This window comes from Vombatus ursinus, unplaced genomic scaffold, assembly GCF_900497805.2.
Source record: "Vombatus ursinus unplaced genomic scaffold, bare-nosed wombat genome assembly UNPS02014798.1, whole genome shotgun sequence".
NCBI classification, from domain to species: Eukaryota; Metazoa; Chordata; class Mammalia; order Diprotodontia; family Vombatidae; genus Vombatus; species Vombatus ursinus.
In genome coordinates, this window is record NW_020954576.1 from 48,726,807 (window position 1) to 48,743,210 (window position 16,404).

A 16,404-nucleotide genomic window follows, 5' to 3' on the forward strand; every position below is an offset into this window, starting at 1 on the left:
TTAGTCCCTGACTTTGGGGAAATGGCTTATTTGCAAAGAAAAGACTCAGCCAGTGTTTCTCATCACCATTAGTTCTGGTTACTGCTCAATATTGGGTTTCATTCATTTAATAAACATTTTGACACCTACTTGGTGCAAATGACCTCATTAACATAGTGCTGTAGGGCTAAAAAACACTGAAAATATAGTCACCCCCCCCCAATATTATTTTACAGATGGGCAAACAGCAGCACCGAGGGGCCAGGTGATTTAGGGCCTAATCGAGCCCTGTTGGGCAAAAGTGAGTTGAGTTGTGTGAATTTCTTCTCCACTGGCTTCCATGTTCAGTTCTTCCCCTCCTCTTCTTGGTACCAATTTTTCTTGTGACTTTATCATACACTTGACTCCCTAGGTTTTTGGAGAAAAGGAGTCTTTTTTTGTTTTGTTTTGTTTTTTGTTAAGGCAATTGGGGTTAAGTGACTTGCCCAAAGTCACACAGCTAGTAAGTGTCAAGTGTTTGGTCTGAGGCCAGATTTGAACTCAGGTCCTCCTGGCTTCAGGGCCGGCGCTCTATCCACTGTGCCACCTAGCTGCCCCAAAGGAGTCTTTTTTTTTTTTGCCAAGGTTCGGGGTTCCTCCCTGTGCCCCCCCCACCCCCTTTTGATGAGAAACTGCTCCTGGGTAACCACATGACTTGCCAGCTCAGCTGACATTTCTGGGCTATAACTGTGGCAGAGAAATGGGGTGGGTATCCCCTTGGGCTTTAAAATAGTGGGTGCAACTGAAACTTTTTAAGGTCACTTTTTACAAAATGCATGTTTAGTTCCAGAAAATTCTTTTCTTCCTGGAATGAAGGCATTTCTGTTGTGATGTTATATTGTATGTTACAGTCAGTCGGCAGTGTTTTTTTTTAAAGATGGAAAAAACTTTGATCACCACAGGCTTTTTTTAAAAATTGAAAAAATAATTAAAATGTTTATATACTTAAAAACTGACTCTTGACAAAAAGGGTAATTCCTCAACTTAATGTAGTCAATGTAGAAAGGCTCTAAGTCTCCAATGATTTCTTGAGTGGAAGGTCAAGGCAATCACAGGCCTGGGTGGAAGGGAGTGCTTTTTCATGTCTGCCCTGGTATAAGAGCATAATTAAGAAGTTGCCTCAGACAGATATTTATGCATTGTTTATTCATCATGAGCACAAAGCAGGAAACAAGTCTCCATGGTTAAATGAACTTCTTACACAATGTGGCCAAATTGTAAATTTTGTTAAGAGCGATACACTAAATTTGTCAAAGATAAGGTTTAAGCATACATATTTACCACTTCATACTGTAGTTGAATTTCCACTTGAAATTGAAATATTTTAAAATGAAAAGATTTAAATCTGGTTAAATATTTTCAAGAGGAAGAATATTTGTAAACTATCTTTACTTACACATGAATTAAATTTGAGTCTCAAAGGTACCTATGACCTTAAGCTTGCCATCAAATTGACATTTAGGAAAGGGGGAAAAAATGGCAGTATTGACAAATTATTTATGAAATGTTACCTTCATTTTCTGAATTCTTAAATGAATCAGACTTGGAAAATGAGAAACATCACAAGCATTATTTGTGAACATTGTTTTCTTGCATATGCAATAATTACCGTCCATCAGGTGACTGGTGTTGGGAAAATTTGCAATTAGATACATTTATAAATTACCAAAACATGATTTCCGTTTGTATACTACCCAAACAACCACTTCAGGGTCACTGAAGAAAAAAATCTGGCAGAAATCTCTTCAGATTGAAGATTTACTAATAACTTATTTTGATGATTAGAACTCATTTTGGGGTAAAAGTGAAGAAAGAATATTCATCTCTCCAAAAAGACAATGTAAATTTTACTCCCCTTTCCACTACATTGCAAAGCAGCATTTTTACCTGGACAGTAAGAAAATTAAAGCTTAGAAATTGGTTGGTGTTTGGTCTTGCTTTTGTAGTTACATCTTTAACTCCAAGAACACAAAAATTAGTGAGTTCTCACTCAATAACAACAATCACACTGATTATCTTCAAAGATATTTCGCATAACATTTATGTATCTCTTTAAATATAGTCTTACTGTGAACTGATTTTATTTCAATGCTGAAAATGAATGAAAAATTTCAATTTTACTGTTTAGTGGATACACATTCCTGTATGATTTTAGTGGTCTCCAGGAAAAAGCAAAAACACTTTATAATAGGGGTAGCTCTGCCACCCCTGGACAGTAAACCAAAAGGTACAGTTTTCAAACTGCCTCCTCTTGGCTGTGGTTGTACCTCTAGGAATTCTTTATTCAGCCTCTGAACTATGCTTCTGTTTCCATCTGCTCATTCTGGGTTTGGTCCTCAGCACTCAAATTTTCCAGGCTCTTCACTCCAGCAACAGTTTCACTAGAAAACCAAATCAAAAACTTAGCTTTTCATATTTATTAATTTCTGAAGGGCAATGGTTCATAACCTTAATATCAAATTTTATGAATTTCCAACACGATAGTAATTTTATTAGTATCTACATTTTGAGGTACACCGTTGGAAGGAGACCTCCAGCTTTAGCTTTCAGATTTAACTGTTGGCCATGGAACGATTAGAGATTAAAGACAATAATAGCTACCGTCTTGCCAGTGGGAAGTCCCGGCACTTTTTCTTAAATAATGCTTTCAAATTACCCTACATTTATATTTTTGTCACATCACTCTACTCTGAGGGGGCCCATTAATTCACAATCCCTATGTTCGATTTTTTTGGGGGGGGCCACAATGCCTACAAAGTTCTAAATATTCTGAGTTGGGACCCTTAGTTTCATACACTGACTTTTCTGGTAGTGGTTAATATGCCCTTTGAGAACTGTATTTTAAAACATCCTAGCAACAGAGGGACTGTCACATGCACTGGAATGTATGAACTCAGGATGCATACCTACACACATAAACATCTCTTATTCTCCCTTGGAAGAAGGGAATATTTGTTATGTATACATACATACATATATTTTATAATTTCAATCTAATTAGAATAAAATTTCAATCCAAATCTCCCAGCTCTAAATCCAGTGCTCTTTCTATTCTTAGTAAAGATAACTTTCCCTTAGCTGTCCTCTCCAGTTCTTGTGGTTGCATACAGAACTATTAAGCAGTTTTAAAAGTTAAATAATAGGAACTATATTAATAGTCCAACAAAGAGAAGGATGTCTTTGTTAAGAATAGAAAGAGCTGGAGGAACTGCATTAAAATTTTGGCCCATTACCTGCTGTCTGTATGATAGCAGCTGCCTAGGAGGTGATGAATTCTCTGTCAAGAGAAGTTAAAGCAGATCCCAGATAAGCACTAGTCAAAGTATGTGTGTTCACAGAGGCAGTTAGGTGGCACAGTGACTACACTGCTGGGCCTGGAGTGGGGAAGACCTGAGTTCAAATCCAGCCTTAGACATTTTACCAGCTGTGTGACCCTGGGCAAGTCATCTAACCTGTTTGTGTCATCTGTAAAATGGAGATAATGATAGCACCTACCTACCAGAGTGGTTATGAGGATCAAATGAGATAATTGTAAAGTGCTTAGCACAGTGCCTGGCACAAAGTAAGTGCTATATAAATGTTAGCTATTTTTATTTTTATTGTTATCACTCTTGGTTCTTTAAGGTTTACAAAGCACTTAGCCCACCCTAACTCTATAGGGAGAAGAGCAAATATGATCACCATTTGACAGATGAAAAAACTCAGGCTTAGAAAGGTTAAAAGACTGGAGTGCTTATTTTCCCCCAGTTCCCATCAACTTTGAATTTGATTGCAAACCATTTTAATCAGTATTTTAGGTACAGGAAAGTAGCTTACTATTGCTTTACTTTTCATGATTTCCAAAAATTAAAATGTTTGGACAATTTTTCACATTACTAGCATTTTGTATTTTCTCTTTAAAATTATTTTAAAATCTTTGATCATTTTCATTGGGAATAGGTATATACTGTATTTCACTGCATAATCATCGCAGATTTTATGCCAAATATTTTGCAAAAAAGTGGAGTGCGATCATCAGGTGAAGCTTTTTTTTGTTTGTTTTTTGGCTAGGCAATGGGGTTAAGTGACTTGCCCAGGGTCACACAGCTAGTAAGTGTTGTGTGTCTGAGGCTGGATTTGAACTCAGGTCCTCCTGAATCCAGGGTCAGTGCTCTATCCACTTTGCCACCTAGCTGCCCCAAGCTTTTTTTTTTTAAATTGTGCCAGTATTACTAAAAAAGCATTTATTACTAAGCTGTCTTTAGTGCAAGATTAGGATGCATGGAATACTTGTGAATATATGTTAAAATTGAATACTGACAATGTGTGTGCGCTGAGAATTCTAGGCTCCTGGCTTGTAATGCACAGGAAATAAATGTGTATCCATATGCCATTGCTGTTCCGTTTACCTTTTATGCAGCATGAGGATCAAACTTGGACAACTATTCATTTCAGAGAACCATCGTTAAAAGAGGTCATTGATCAGCTAGAGAACATCCAGAGGAGGGCAACCAGGATAGTGAAAGGTCTTCAGTCTACCCCAGTCAGCACAGAGAAGACTAAGGGGAATAACTCAAGTATGTAAAAAGCTGTCAAGTGAAAGAGTAAGGACTAGACTTTTTCTGTTTGGCTCCCGAGGGCAGAATTAGGAGCAATGTATAGAAACTGTAAAGATGAAAACTGGTTTGTCAGAAAACACTCAAAATTAGAGCTATCCAAAATAGAGTGAGTTGCATCATGAGGAAGTTCATTAGCTTTGAAAACAAAGCCATCTCCAGGATCCTGTATATCTGCTCTACTCCAATACTCTTCCTGGCTCCATCTCTTCAAATACCATTTTTATGTTTTCATGAGTACCAAGTACCTAATGGGTTAGAATCCAAGTGTGGTTGTTAGGCCATCCCTGATGAGGAAAATATATAGCTACAGAACTGCTGATAGTGCTGTTTCATTTTTCTGTTTCTTTATCGTTGTACTCACATTTCTTATGCGATTGCTCTTGGGATCATCCTGGCTTGAGTCTCCTACCAACCTTTCTGCAAACCTGTTTTATCATCCCCAGCTTTTTTTTTTTAAAAGGCAATTGGGGATAAGTGACTTGCCCGGGGTAACACAGCGACTAAGTGTCAAGTGTTTGGTCTGAGGCTGGATTTGAACCCAGGTCCTCCTGACTTCAGGGCCGGTGCTCTATCCACTGAGCCACCTAACTGCCCCAGCTTTTGTGTTTAGAGATGGCATCGTGCTAATTTTATCAAGGCTGATGTGGCAGGGCTTCTTCAATGAGAGGCATGATCACACTTGTCAGATCAGCCTGATAATTCACACAGGAAAAACAAAATGGATAAAGAATGCCTTTTGTCTAGACCGGGGTGGGGAACCTGCAGCCTTGAGGCCACACGTGGCCTTCTAGGTCCTCGTATGGGACCTTCTGACCGAGTCCAAGTTTTACAGAACAAATCCTTTTATTAAGGGGATTTATTCTGTGAAGTTTGGATTCAGTCAAAGGGCTGAATTTGAGGACCTAGAGGGCCACATGTGGCCTCAAGGCAATAGGTTCCTCATCCCTGATCTGGACCATGACGGATGGGTCGGATGGGTCATCTATTGAGAAAGACCATCAGCATATATCTCCTGGACAGGCACTGCAGTGTACATAGAATTGAAATGAATGGGATTTAATTTGGGAAACTGTAGTATTTTCAACAATCCTATGCTGCACCATGAAATAAAACCTCATCTTTTTAATAGCAGTATTTTTCTGGTGATATGTATATAACTGAGAGGCATGAAAATACTTTGATTTCAGGGTAGTCAAAACTGTGGGTGACTCAAAGGGCAATGAATATATACATGATGGTCACAAATAGTCTGTAGCCTATTACCAAAGATAACTTCAGCGCAAAAAGTAGTATAAAGGATTTTATCTAGGAAATGCATATTGGGAAAAGGAAGTGGGCCAGAATATAGAAAGAGCAAAGAATAACAGACATACTGTGTTGCTAACGGAATGTTAGAAGACCTGAAGAAAGACCTTCAAGACATTTGGTAGGGCCTCTTATGAGTCTATGTAGACACACTGGGTAGAACAACTATGTAGTATTTGTGGGAGGGCACACACAAGTTATACAAGATAAGTGAGCAAGTTTCCACCTGTACTGCTGGAACGAGTCTACACGTTGTTAAGATCATAAATCCATTAAAGATCGTCATAATGAATAAATATTAAATTGTCTTATATGCTTTTTGAATGTCCTGGACCAGTAGAGACAGGGAGGTATCTTGTACTTTTGTATAACCCACAGCATGACAGATTTTTCAACAATAGTTAACTGACTCACTATACTTTGTGAAATGTCAATCATTAGTACTACTGTAAATTCATCTATTTGAATATTTATTAAATACCCAGGCCGAAACTTCTACCTAGGTATTTAATAAAAATTCAAGTCCTTTCCATCATTATATGTCATCATTCCCACCATGGACTACATTACATATGTATTACATATACATGCAAGACTTTCTCTGTCTTTATGGGTGGCAGCATCATGAGAGATGCAGCAGCATTACCTGGATCACTGAGAGTTGGTTGACTTCTTACTGAAGCAAGTTGTTGGAGATCTTAGAGGTGGATGAAAAACTCAAGAGAAGAATGTGGATGATTTTTCCTGTAGGGACAGACCAAAACAAAACAGAAGATCTTTGTAGTAGGAAGCAATAGGGAACCACATTAACAAGGTATGTACTATTTGGGAAAAACCGATGAACAGAGACCTCTGCGAGCCAATGTGACAGACTGGAAAGGGCACTGACTAGGATTGAGGCCTTGGTCCCAGGTCTGGCTCTGGCACCGATCAGCTATTGTGGTTCTAAGAAAATCACTCCACTTCTCTGGCCTGTGTGTTTCCTGATTTGCAAAATAGGAGGCTGTAAGGATCCTTGCGGCTCCAAAATCCTATGTCTTCTACACTCCACCTACTGCTACTCAGCCACCTAAATGCTGGCCAGCTGGGAGTGGGAAATACCACCTGTTAACAAGTCACTGAAAACAATGAAGCATGAAGAAGAGACAAGAAAGGCCCTGACAAGGACAGAGGTTTTCCGTCCAAGGGATAAATTATGATGTAAAATTACAGGAATGCTCCTTCTCTTCCCTTTCCTTGTCTTCTCTGACCCCTTTCTAACTATTTCAAGATGCTGAAGTCAAGTGATTCTTCTACCCTAAAGTGCTTTTCAGACTAGCTCTACAGCTGCTGCAATGCAGACACCTCAGGACTGGGTGGAAGTAGGTGGGTTTCAGGACAAGCATGGTATTCGTTGTCTCTTGGTTTTTCTTTCCTGATGTTCCCATCCCTTTATGGGTCCCAATGACTCTTAAAGGGCTTTGCTATGGAATAAACTGGTTTCTGGAAGCTTTTTTTCATTTGTCCCTTTCTCTCCAGTCCTGCTGTTACTGCTCTATTCAAACCCTAATTATCCTTCACCTGAATTATTGCAATCATCTGCTAACTGATGTCACTGACTAGTTTTTTCCTCCTCCACCTTTTACTACCCAACACTATGATCCAAGCAATCTCCATTTAGCCCATAAGTTCTGCTGTAGCATTTCCTTCTCCCAGGCTCATTTCCTGTAATTCCCAGTGGCTGCCAAGGAGTGTACTGGTCCAGGGAAGCCTGTCTAGTTAACTTGAAAAAAGGAAAAAAACAGCTGGCATCAGGGGAGGGACCATAGGAGGACTCTCCTTCAGCACAGCATGCTGTGGCTATTAAATACTGAAAGAATAAAGGTAAATCTGGCTCCCTAGTTGAATGTCTCTTTCTATATATGTTGATACTTTATTTTATAGTGCTTTAAAGTTTACAAAGGACATTCCCCACAACCAGTAGTCAAAACCTATACCTGTCAAAGAAGAAATGCACATAAACTGCCATAATGTAGTAGAAAAAATCCTGGACAGAGTCAAAAGACTTTTGAGACCCTCTACTTACTGTGTAGGTTTGAGCACAATAATAATTACCTTACAGTTGTAAGAAAGCATGTGCTTTATAATGATGTGCTCTATAAATGTGAGCTAATTACAATATTAGCATTATCAGTATTTTCTACCAGTAGAGAAAATAACTTTAAAAAAAAGAAATAGAAAAATTTCTACTTTTAAGAATATTTTGTTCTATATTTAGATTCTGAAACCTGCCTTCCTGTAACTTTCATCAACTGCTCTTAGTCCCACATTCCCTGGTTAATCTGAAAAGTCACAGAATTAAGATTTAAAGCTGGAAGGGACCACAGCCATCATCCAGTCCAATCCCCTCATCTTACAGATGAAGAAACTGAGGTTAAGGGCTTTGCTCAAGGTCAGGTTTCACATTTACTCTTCTCTTTTCCAGGCTAAGCACCCCCAATCAGCTAATCTTCATGGGGAATAGTTTCAAGGTCACTCACCATCCTGGTATTCCCCTATGGATGTATTCTAGCTTGTTAATGTCCCTTCTAAAAAAGTGGTGCCTAAAACTGAACCCAATATTGCAGAAGGGGTCTGACCAGTGTGGTGTAGTAGTGGGATAATTATCCCCCTTCTCTGGACGCTACCATATTAGCTTGTTGGGCTGCCATATCCCACTGTGGTTGTGATCCCTTAGGACCCCAAAAGCTTTTTCACAGTAGTCATTTTATATCTACATGTCCATGGTCCTGTACTTGTGCAGTTTATTTTCTTTTTTTATTCACGAGCAAGTCTTTAAATTCATCCCTATTAAATGTGATTTTATTAACTAAAACCCATTGCTTCTGCATACTGAAATCTTTTGGGATACCAATTCTACCATTCAGTTTATTAGTATGCCTCTGTTTTGTGTTGCACCAATCTGCTGTGTGCCACCTAAACCTTCATCTTAAATCACTCGAAAGAATGCTGAGCAGAACAGAACAAGGAGAGATCCCTGGTTGTTGGGGAGGGTAAACTCCACTCTAAACTTCCTCCACATTGGCAAAGGATTCATTCATCAACCCTCTGTGGGTTCAGTTATTTAACCAGTTCTGAACCCAAGCCCATATTTCTCTATTTTGTCCATAAGGAAATAAGAAACTTAGTCAAATGAGCCTTACTGGGTTCATGATGTCCATGGCATTCCGTGACCAGAAATGGAAATCTGGAAACTTTGGTACAACTTGTTCTCAAGTCAATTCATGCTCATTCTTTTGATCGCTTCTTCCATTAAGTGATCACAAACCATTCCTTTGTATTCTAAAGTTTATTAAGAATCAATGTTAACCTCCTAATCTTCCTGTTCTCGAACATTTGGATGTTCTGCTTATCTCTTATCTTTTGGCACCTAAGCCCCTCCCTACCATTTTTCAAAGATAACGACTAGCAAATTAGTTGTATTTATAAGTTATTTCAGAATCTTGGGGTAGAGTAGTCCCAGACCTTGTGATCAAAATATCCATGCTTTGTGACAAACTGTACCAGGGTCCCCAATCAATAAACAAGCATTTACTGAAGGCCCGATTCAGGTTACCCATTGTCTCTAATGTGCTTTGTCATTTTATTCTATACATCACATTCTACTTCTGTAAAAAAAATTAGTATTTAGTAACAGCATTAGCCTTGGATTTAAGACATGGGTTTAAAGCCCACCTACTAAGGAATGAAGGAACAAATTATGGTATACGAATGTGATGGAATACTATTGTGCTGTGATAAATGATCAAAGGGATGGTTTTGGAGAAAGAGAAGACTTGTATGAATTGATGCAGGGTAAAGTAAGCAGAACCCAGAGAACAATTTATGCAACAATATTGTAAAAATAACTTTGAAAAGACTTATGAATTCTGATCAACATGATGACCAACCACAATTCCAGAGGACTCATGATGAACACACCATCCATATCCAGATAGAGAGGTGATGGACTTAAGAGTTCGAAGTAAAGCATATGGTGGGGTTTTTTCTCTTTTCTTGGATATGGACAATGCAGTAATTTACTTTGCTTGACTATTGTTGTTGACTTATTTTAGTTGTATCTGACTTTCCATTGACCTCTTTTGGGGTTTTCTTGGCAAAGATATTGGAATGGTTTGCCATTTCCTTCTCCAGTTCATTTTACAGATAAGGAACTGAGATAAACAGGGTTAAGTGACTTGCTCAGGGTCACACAGCTAGTAAGTGTCTGAGGCTGGATTGGAACTCAGGTCCCCCTGACTCCAGGGATGGCAAGTTCTATCCACTACTCTAGCTGCTTGACTATATGTGTTTGTAATAGGGATTCTGTTTTTCTTGCTTTCTCAGTGGGTGGGAAATCAAGGTGGGGCAGAGAGAATTTGGATCTGAAAATAAAATTGAATTTTGAAAAGAAATATTGAAGGGGATTGTTTCAGAGAAATCTGGGAAGACTTGTATGAAATGATGCGGAATGAAGTGAGCAGAACCACCAGAACAATTTATACACTGACAACAATCAACTTTAAAAGGCTTAGGAACTCTGATTACCACAGAAAAAAGCTACCTACCTCCTGATAAAGAAATGGATTCACAGTGCAAACTGAAGCATAGTATTTTTTTGGAAATGGCCAAGGCAGGCCTTTATTTTGCCTGACTATACATGTTTGTACCAAAGGTTTTATTTTTCTTTCTTTCTCAATCAAAGGGGTAGCGGGGGAAAGGAGTTGGGAAGAAGAAAAGGTGGATCTCCATTTGAAAAAAAATTAAAAAATAATAGCATATACTTCACATGGTCCCTGTGAGACTCAAATGATATAATGTATAGAATGCACTTTAAAAATCTTCAAGTACTATGTAAATGTCAGCTATAAGTAGTAGTACAGACAGTGCTGGGTATTATGACTACTGACTATGGTAAGAGCATCTCCTGTGAAAACTGCACCAATAGAAGGTCCAGTTCTGCAAACTTTTACTGCCCTGGTGGAATTCTCCAAATAAAGTGTTTTAGTCAAAGTATTCCAAAATGAGGGGGTTTTTCACAATCCGATGGCTACTGTAATACCAAGCACCTAAAATATTCAGTTTTGCCCATAATAGGTACTTAATAATTGCCACAAAGGATATACTATTAACACACACACAATTTTCTAACCTCCATCAAAGTCCTATTCTGATGGCTATTCGTGTTATGGAACTGTTATAACAGTAGAGTACAAGCTTTGGCAGCTCAAGGCCTTTCATAATTTAGCCCCCCCCCCCCTTTCCAGTCTTCTTAAAACCTTCCACTCCCCCAAGTACTCTTCAATCCAAGGACACTGGTTTCCTTGCTGTTCTAAGAACGAGATAGTGCTGTGCTCTCTGCTCGAGACATTTTCTCTGGCTCTCCCTCAAACCTTGAATCTGCTCCCTCCCCATCTGGCTTCCTTCAAGTCCTAGCTAAAATCCTACCTTCTACAGAAAACCTTTCCGATTCCTTTTCATTCTAGTGTCTTCCCTTCCTTGATGACCTCCTACTGATCCTGGATGTGGCCAGCCTGTACTTCTATTTGCTTGCTTGTTGTCTCTCTCATTAGACTGTCAGTTCCCCAAGGAGCTCAGGGCCTGTCTTTTGCTTTTCTCTGTATCTCCAGCACTTAGCCCAGGGCCCGGCACATAGTAGGCGCTTAAAAAAAGCTAACTGACCGGTAAGCTCTGGCAGTTTTATCAAGCTGGAAAGGTTTTGAGCGAGCGCCTGGGAACAGTGCCCACGGGCTGTCTTATAGAAGTTCAGAAGTGATACATTGTCTCGCTCGTGGCCTCCCACGAAGCCCACCCGAGGAGAGAAGGGATCCTAGAACCAAGAACTTAACGGGACGAAAGACCTAGGTTCTGATCCCAGCTCTGCTCCTTCGTTAGCCGGGGGACCTCTGGGCCTCAGTTTCCCCATCTATCCAATGGGGAGTCACCCTATCTGCCCCGGAGGGTTGGGAACCAAGTGCAAACAACGGACGTAGAGCTGCGGACTGAAGGGGGTGGACCCTTCGGATCTCGGCTGGACTGCCGGCCTCCGGACCTCGCTCCTCACTCCGGGGTGCGCGAAGGCGGGGAGGGTCGCCCCGCCGCCCGACTAGGATGGGGCAGGGGGAAGCACTTCCCCCATTTTCTCCCCACCACCGGGTGCAGGCCTTGTCTCCCTCCTCCGAGAGGATCGCGGATCCGCTCCCCCTCCCCCGCCGGGGACCACCCACCGCCCCCTCGGACCATCTCCTCACCGTGGGTCCGGCCGCCACAGCCACGCTCGGAGAAAAGACACGGTCCTCGGGCCTCCGCCTCGGCCGCGAAGCGACTACGGGGCCCGCCCGCTCGGGGATGCGGCAGGAGAGCGAGAGGGAGGCAGCAACCGAGCGCCAACACACCCTTACTCTCACTCGGGGGCGGGGCGACTATGCGCACATAGGCATTTCCGGGCGTCTGTCAGTCACTCCTGGGCTTTTCCGGTTGTCCTTCCCCTCTACTTCTCCCTGCATCTTTCCACTCGGAACTACTGCGATGGTGTCTCACGTTGCTACACGGGACACTTTCACCAGGCACCTTGTTTGTCTAGATCTTCGCCTGATTGCTCCAGTCGCTTCCATCGTTTCCTGTTAGCCCAACCACTGATATCTGAAACCCTGCGAACAGGTCAGGAATTTTATCTTGGCAGCCTCGGAAAGACCATTTATTCAGCTTCTCCCGCGAAGCCTCTGGTCTTCTTTCCAGATTAGGCATTGTCTTAGGCAGCCCCACTTCGCAGCCCGGGAAAGGGGCAGGAAGCGGAAGCGGGAGCCAGAGCGGCGGGGTCCTCTGACTGGCTAAGTCCCCAGCGCCTGTGAACATTCGGTGCGTCCGCTCCCTGGACGCGGCCTCAAGCGCGGGGTGGGTGGAGGCGGAGTCGTACCCTGAGCCCTGGCCGCGATAGTTCGCCGGGATGAACCTGGAGTTGTTGGGTGAGAAGCCGCAAGGTCCCCCGGGGTGGGGACACCGTCCCTCGCCGGCTGCTCACAGCCCAGGGCGAGAGGCTGCCGCCGGGGGGAGTCGATTTGGCGAGAATTTCCTGAGCCCTCGCCGTGTAGGCGGCTGGAGAGTTGGTGCCTGTGCCGGGGTGGTGGTGCTTGTAATGTGTGGGTGTGTTTGTCTGGCACTCCCTGTGTGTTCTAGCCGTTCTGTGTGCGTGCATCCTACACCAAATGTGTGCCTGCCGAGGGGAGTGGATGCTTTGTGTGTCCGAGCTGCTCATTGCATGGGAGAGAGGGAAGGAAGAGATTGCCGGAGTTCATAGGCTAATGGGAGTTATTCCTGAGGCAGACAGTAAAACGAGACAAAGAGTGGATTAGTTAAGCAACTTTTTTATTAAGCTCTTTCTTCAAATAATGGTGTCTTGGTGTGAAAAACCACACAGTCCCTGCCTCAGTCAGTCAGTCAAGCATCTGTTAGTGCCAGGCACACTGTTAAGTACTGAGGATACAAAGAAAGGCAACAACCACAAAAAAGCCCCAGCTGTCAGGGAACGGAGTTAAAGGGAGAGATGAGATACAAACACCAAACGTGATACAGGAGGAATTGGATGTACTCGCAGACAGAAGGCACTAGCATTAAGGGGATTTGGGAGAAGCTTCTTGTAGAAAGTGGGATTATAATTGGGACTTGAAGCCAGGGAAAACAGGAGATGAAGAAGAAAATTCCATGCATGCGACATAGCTTGTGAAAGTGCAGAGAGTAAGGAGATGGAGTGTATTGTGGGAGAAACAACCAAGTGTTACCGGATTCCCAAAACAGTCAAATCTCAATAGGAATTTTTAAAAATTGGTTATTTAAAAAATAGCTTTTCTTCATCTCTCTCTTCTTCAGGTTTTCCTTTTTTGTCCACTTTCTTCTTCTTTTTCATCATCTACTCCTCCATCATTGTACCCTTGCTTATCCTCCTCCTCTTCACTCACATCTTCCTCTTTTCCTTCTCCTTGTCATCCTCTTCCTCATCCACAGAGTATGGGGAGGGGAGTGTAAGAAGACCGGAAAGAGAGTAAGATCCAGGTTGTGAAGGGCTTTAAAAAATGAACAAAGGGTTTTATATTTGATTGAGAAAGTTATAGGGAACCGCTGAAATTTATTGAATAGGTGGATGTAACATTAGGAAAATTACTTGGATTGCTGAATGGGGGATGGCCTAGAGTGGGAGAGATGTGAAGCAGGGAGACCACAGCAGGCTATTGCCATAGTCTATGTGCAAGTTGATGAAGGCCTGGACCATGGTTTATGACAGTGTCAGAGAAGAGAAGAGGGTGTGTATGAAGGCAGAATGGACCGGATTTGGCAACTTATTGGATTTAGAGGATGAGGTGTCAAGAGTGACACCTAGCCTGGGTGACTGGGAGGATGGTGCACTTTATATGGGGATGGGGAGAAACAAAGACAAGATGAAAAATAGTCCTTGCCCTCCTGGAATTTACGTTAAGAGATATCCGAAAGTGGATTGGACTGCCCCAGGAAGTCATTAGTACTCCCTTTTTGGAGGTCTTTATGCAGAGACTGATGATCTTTTTTTTTAGCATGTTTATAATGGAAGAATTTGTTTCAGGTGAGGCTTGGATTGTATAGTTACTAAAGTCCCTTCCAGCTCATGATTCTATCACATTTCCAGTTCATATCCAATCTCTTATGAAATCTTGCCATTTCTATCTTCACAACATCTATTATATAAGGCGCTTTCTTTCCCTTCATAAAGCCACAACTCCTTGTTACCTCTCTCCTAGATTACGACAGTAGCCTCCTGATTGGCCTCCCTGCTTCAAATCTCTTGATATGTCTTGTATTCTGCTACCCAAGTGATTTTCCTAAAGTGTCGGTCTGCCCTTCTTACCTAATACCTCCTCACTCCATGTTATTTCAATGATCAAATGTTAAGTCCTTTGGTTTTAGCTGCCCTTCACAACCTGCTCATTTTTTAACTTCCTCATGTACTTACATTTTATTGCCCTCTGTGAACTCTTGAGATAGCTACACTAGTCTACTTGCTCTTCCTCCCACACAACAGTCTTATCTTCCTTTTTTGTGCCTTTTCATTAGCCTGTCCACCATATCTGGAATATTTCATTTCTGCTGCTTAATTTCCCTGACTTCCTTCAAGACTCAATTCAGATCATATCTTCTGGTCCCTTCATTTACTAATACTTTCTTCTCTATTCTCTGTATATTTTGTATGTGTCTATTTATGTATGTTGTATGTACCTCTTATATGTACCTGTTTGCATGTTGTCTCCTTAAAATGTGATCTTGAGAGCAGGAACAGCGTTCTTGCCTTTCTTTGTATCCCTAGTACTTAACATAGTGCTTGGCAAATAGCTGGTGCTTAATAAATGCTGGTTGACTGACTGAATGGATCTAACCTAGTTTACTAAGAACAATTCATGCCAAACTAACTTCAGTTTTCTTTTTAAGATAAAGTTACTAGACCTGTAGTAACTGTTTATCAGACAGTAGTCATATCAAAATATTTTTGGATTCTGATTTTGTTATGCTGTAAGTAAAAGTATATTTTGATTTCAGTAAGGCATTTGACAAGGTAACTCATGATATCCTCAAATATGAGATCAAGAAATGTGGACTGGATAAATTCACAACAGATGTTGAGGCTTCAAGTGAAAAGAATGTCAATTAATGGACATTAACTTTGAGTGGGGTCTTCAGTGGTCTGACCAAAGACTCAGTTCTTAGTGTTTTCTCTATTTAGTATTTTCTTCAGTTTTATGGATAAAGACACTAAAGGAATATTAATCATACTTTTAAATTATAAAAATTTGAAAGATAACTAATGCTTGTTGAATGACAGAATCAGTATCCAAAAAGATCTCAATACATTTACACAATGGGCCAAATCTAATGTGATGAAATTTAGAAATAACTGTAGGATACTAAGCCCTTTTCTTTTCCTTCACTACTTCCTGACCCCTTCTTCTCATTACCCTGTCTTTATTTACCTGGTATGTGCTTTTAAATTTACTTATATGTATATGTTGTTTTCCTTTAGAAAATGTTAGTTCCTTACAGATGGAACAGTTTCCTTTTTGTCTTTGTATCCCCAGTGCTTAGCACAGTGATTGGCACCTCTTAATGTTTTTGGCTGGTTGATTATTATTGTTTTAATTTAGAAAAATCATATGGAGATGTGGCTTTCATGTGAAAAGGATACAGGGGCTTTTGCTAACTGCAAGCTCAATATGAATCAGAAACATAAGGTGTGAGCCAAAAATGCTGTTTTGTTTTTCTTCATAGGAATTTAGAGAAGGCATTAGAGTGGTAATGAAATCATTGGGGCTTTAGCTAGATATAAAAGAAGTAGGTAGGATTTAGATAAGTGAAGTAGAATAGGGAGCCTGGGAGAATAGTGATAAATACAAATGCAGAGATGAAAAGTAGCTATAGGAACAAGTAAAGACTTGCTTTGCTCAGA

General features: G+C 41.0%; 1 protein-coding gene and 1 long non-coding RNA gene across 5 annotated transcripts in view; one reads left to right on the plus strand and one right to left on the minus strand.

Moving 5' to 3' along the window:
- Positions 1-1,145: 1,145 nt before the first annotated feature.
- LOC114049568 lies at positions 1,146-12,316 on the minus strand. The gene is made up of 3 exons (XR_003569877.1): positions 12,191-12,316; positions 6,568-6,665; positions 1,146-2,399 (listed from the first exon to the last, which is right to left on the minus strand). It is a non-coding gene; the product is annotated as an uncharacterized LOC114049568 (long non-coding RNA).
- Positions 12,317-12,761: 445 nt separating this feature from the next.
- The window catches only part of RBBP5 (RB binding protein 5, histone lysine methyltransferase complex subunit), a 33,922-nt gene continuing 30,279 nt past the window's right edge, over positions 12,762-16,404 (plus strand). For all 4 annotated transcript variants that reach the window (XM_027871455.1, XM_027871456.1, XM_027871457.1 and 1 more), the window contains exon 1: positions 12,762-12,904. In XM_027871455.1, the coding sequence (XP_027727256.1) occupies positions 12,886-12,904 (19 nt within the window). In that variant the 5' untranslated portion in view covers positions 12,762-12,885. The remainder of the gene's footprint in view (positions 12,905-16,404) is intronic.